The sequence below is a fragment of the Mercenaria mercenaria genome, chromosome 19 (assembly GCF_021730395.1).
Source record: "Mercenaria mercenaria strain notata chromosome 19, MADL_Memer_1, whole genome shotgun sequence".
NCBI classification, from domain to species: domain Eukaryota; kingdom Metazoa; phylum Mollusca; class Bivalvia; order Venerida; family Veneridae; genus Mercenaria; species Mercenaria mercenaria.
The window spans coordinates 5,384,935-5,387,388 of NC_069379.1; the positions used below are offsets into that span (position 1 = coordinate 5,384,935).

At 34.6% G+C, this 2,454-nt stretch overlaps 1 protein-coding gene across 1 annotated transcript; it reads right to left on the bottom strand.

Annotated features, from left to right (window-relative positions):
* Nucleotides 1-265: 265 nt before the first annotated feature.
* Nucleotides 266-1,726, bottom strand: LOC123542739 (kinesin-related protein 8-like). The gene has a single exon (XM_045328722.2). The coding sequence runs from the start codon at nt 1,641-1,643 to the stop codon at nt 570-572; it is 1,074 nt and encodes a 357-aa protein (XP_045184657.2). The 5' UTR covers nt 1,644-1,726; the 3' UTR covers nt 266-569.
* Nucleotides 1,727-2,454: the final 728 nt, after the last annotated feature.

Here is a 2,454-nt window from a genome sequence, read left to right on the forward strand (position 1 = left end):
ATTCTCGAAAAACACTGTTACGAATTGTTGGGTATCCAGAAGTTTCGGAGCTGGTTTCATGATACCAGTCCATGGCCTTTTTATTTCATATAAACGTTTACGTCTACACACATTAATTCCAGCTCTTTAGTGAATGAACCATATATAATTGGGGAGTATAACATGTCAATTTACTAAACATTCAAAATGTAGAGATGTTATGGTATTTTAGCAAAGTGTTAGTCAGGAATAACGAACAGCTGTATAGGATTTAGTCTCTCTTTATTTTATTATTAAATCAATGTTCACTTTATTTTTGTTGTGCAAGAAATACTGATTTAAGAATATTATATTTGTAAGCTGTGTTCATATTACCAACATATTACCGACATTCTGAATGAATGTTAGTGGGTTTAACTTTTCCATTTCATTACATGTGACAGCATTTCAGATGGTGCATATGTTTCTCTTTTAATAAGATCCGACAAAGATCGCCTATAACTGTTTCGGTAGACAACATAATATGGATAATCATAGTAATACTGATCTGACAGAGTGCAACGTTGTACTGGTTATAAATGAATTTAGACTCAGTTCCTGCGACGATGATGATGACGAAGACGTCTATGATGACAAAGATGTCGATGATGACGAAGATGTCGATGATGACGATGACGAAGATGTCGATGATGACGAAGACGTCGATGATGACCTAGACGACGAGATGACGAAGACTTCGATGATGACGAAGATGCTGATGATGACGAAGTAGTCGAAGAATACGACGATGATGACGAGGACCTCGATGATGACGACGACGTTGATGATGACGAAGATGCTGATGATGACGATGAAGTCGATGAAGACGAAGACGACAATGATGATGAAGACCTCGATGAAGACGAAGACGACGATGATGAGGATGATGACACTTGATTGTCAACATCATATTGTAATTTGCAAAGAAGTGGATCGTGATCAAACAGACAAATGGCTTCTTTCGGCAAAGCAAGATGGCTTGTAGACAAAACTTGGAAACACTGATGATTTGATTTTATGAAAAAATCTATAACTTTTGTTGATCTACGCTGTGAAGGCGTATAATTGCACATTTCATAGTTACTGTCTTTTTTAACAATATCAGAAATTTGATCTTTATTTATGTTGAAATCTCCACCGATCATAATTGGAGTGTTATATTTGTTTCCAATCTCTAAAACGAATTCCAGCAGTTTCTGAAAATGCATTCTTTTCTTTTCTAGACTTAGACCTGTATGTTGACCGTGCCAAGACACGCATATAAATCTTAATCCCTTGTGACATTTATTACCTATTAGGCAAATGCACATTCTCGGTCGCGGATTAAAATTCGTCGGAAAGTGCTTCTTAGAGAGCAAGATCTCATCAGTCAAATGCGCAGGAATGGCTATCACATCAACATTGTCTTTATCAAACACTATTGCTGCTTCTGTATTGCCCAGAAGGCGATAATTGTCGGGAAGTTCATTTATTCCCCAGAGGTTGCCACGAATAGATTTCCATTTAAACTCTTGAAACAACACCACTTTCGGTTTTACTTCTTTGATTATTTTACATATCTCAGCTCTTCTTTCTTGTGCATGTCCACTGCTTGAACCACTTGTATTCATAAGTAGAATATCCATAGCATTATATTTGAATATAGTACTATTTTATTTGTCCTATCAAATAAAGTACTTGATCATAATGATAAATTTTGTCGTAGCTATTTTCTGTATCAAACAATTTCGTGTGCTTCAATAGCATATGCAATAAAATATTACGCTATACACCTATGGAGTATAGCCAAATACAAATATTTCATAATCAATATCTCGAAATACAATTTAAAAGGAACATTTCATGGTTTAAATATTTCAAAAGCACTGCAGCAATCCACTGTACTATAATTATATATATAGCACACTTCATTGGTAATGTTAACAATTTTATTTTAGTTTAAAAATATCGATATAGGATCGTGTTGCTATTTAAAGGTAAATGTCACAGCTGCCTATACGTATATAGGGCAAAACTTTTCCTACCGGCAGAATTTCTTTAAACTGTGTTCTGACTGAGAATCAAGTTTAGAAACGGAAATATGTATGAAAATCATAGGTACCTTGAAAATCAGAAAATTCGAAAACTCCAGTTTTCAAGGACAAATAATTCAAGGATAAAGCCAAGAGAGCAGTGCATTTTAGTTTTTATTTCTGTTTTAGACTTCATTTACGGTCAGTATACAAAGCTTAAAGAAATTCGGTCCATGTGAAAGACCAGGAACTTTGCGCTATTATTTTGTCATGTTCATAGTTACCGACATTTGCAACAGTCTATATATTGAGGCATTACATTTCTTACAGACAGAATTTCTTCTTCAAACATTTTACAGAGAATCAAAACAAAACAACAGAAATATGAAATAAAACCAACCATGGGAAGTCAACTTTGGACATG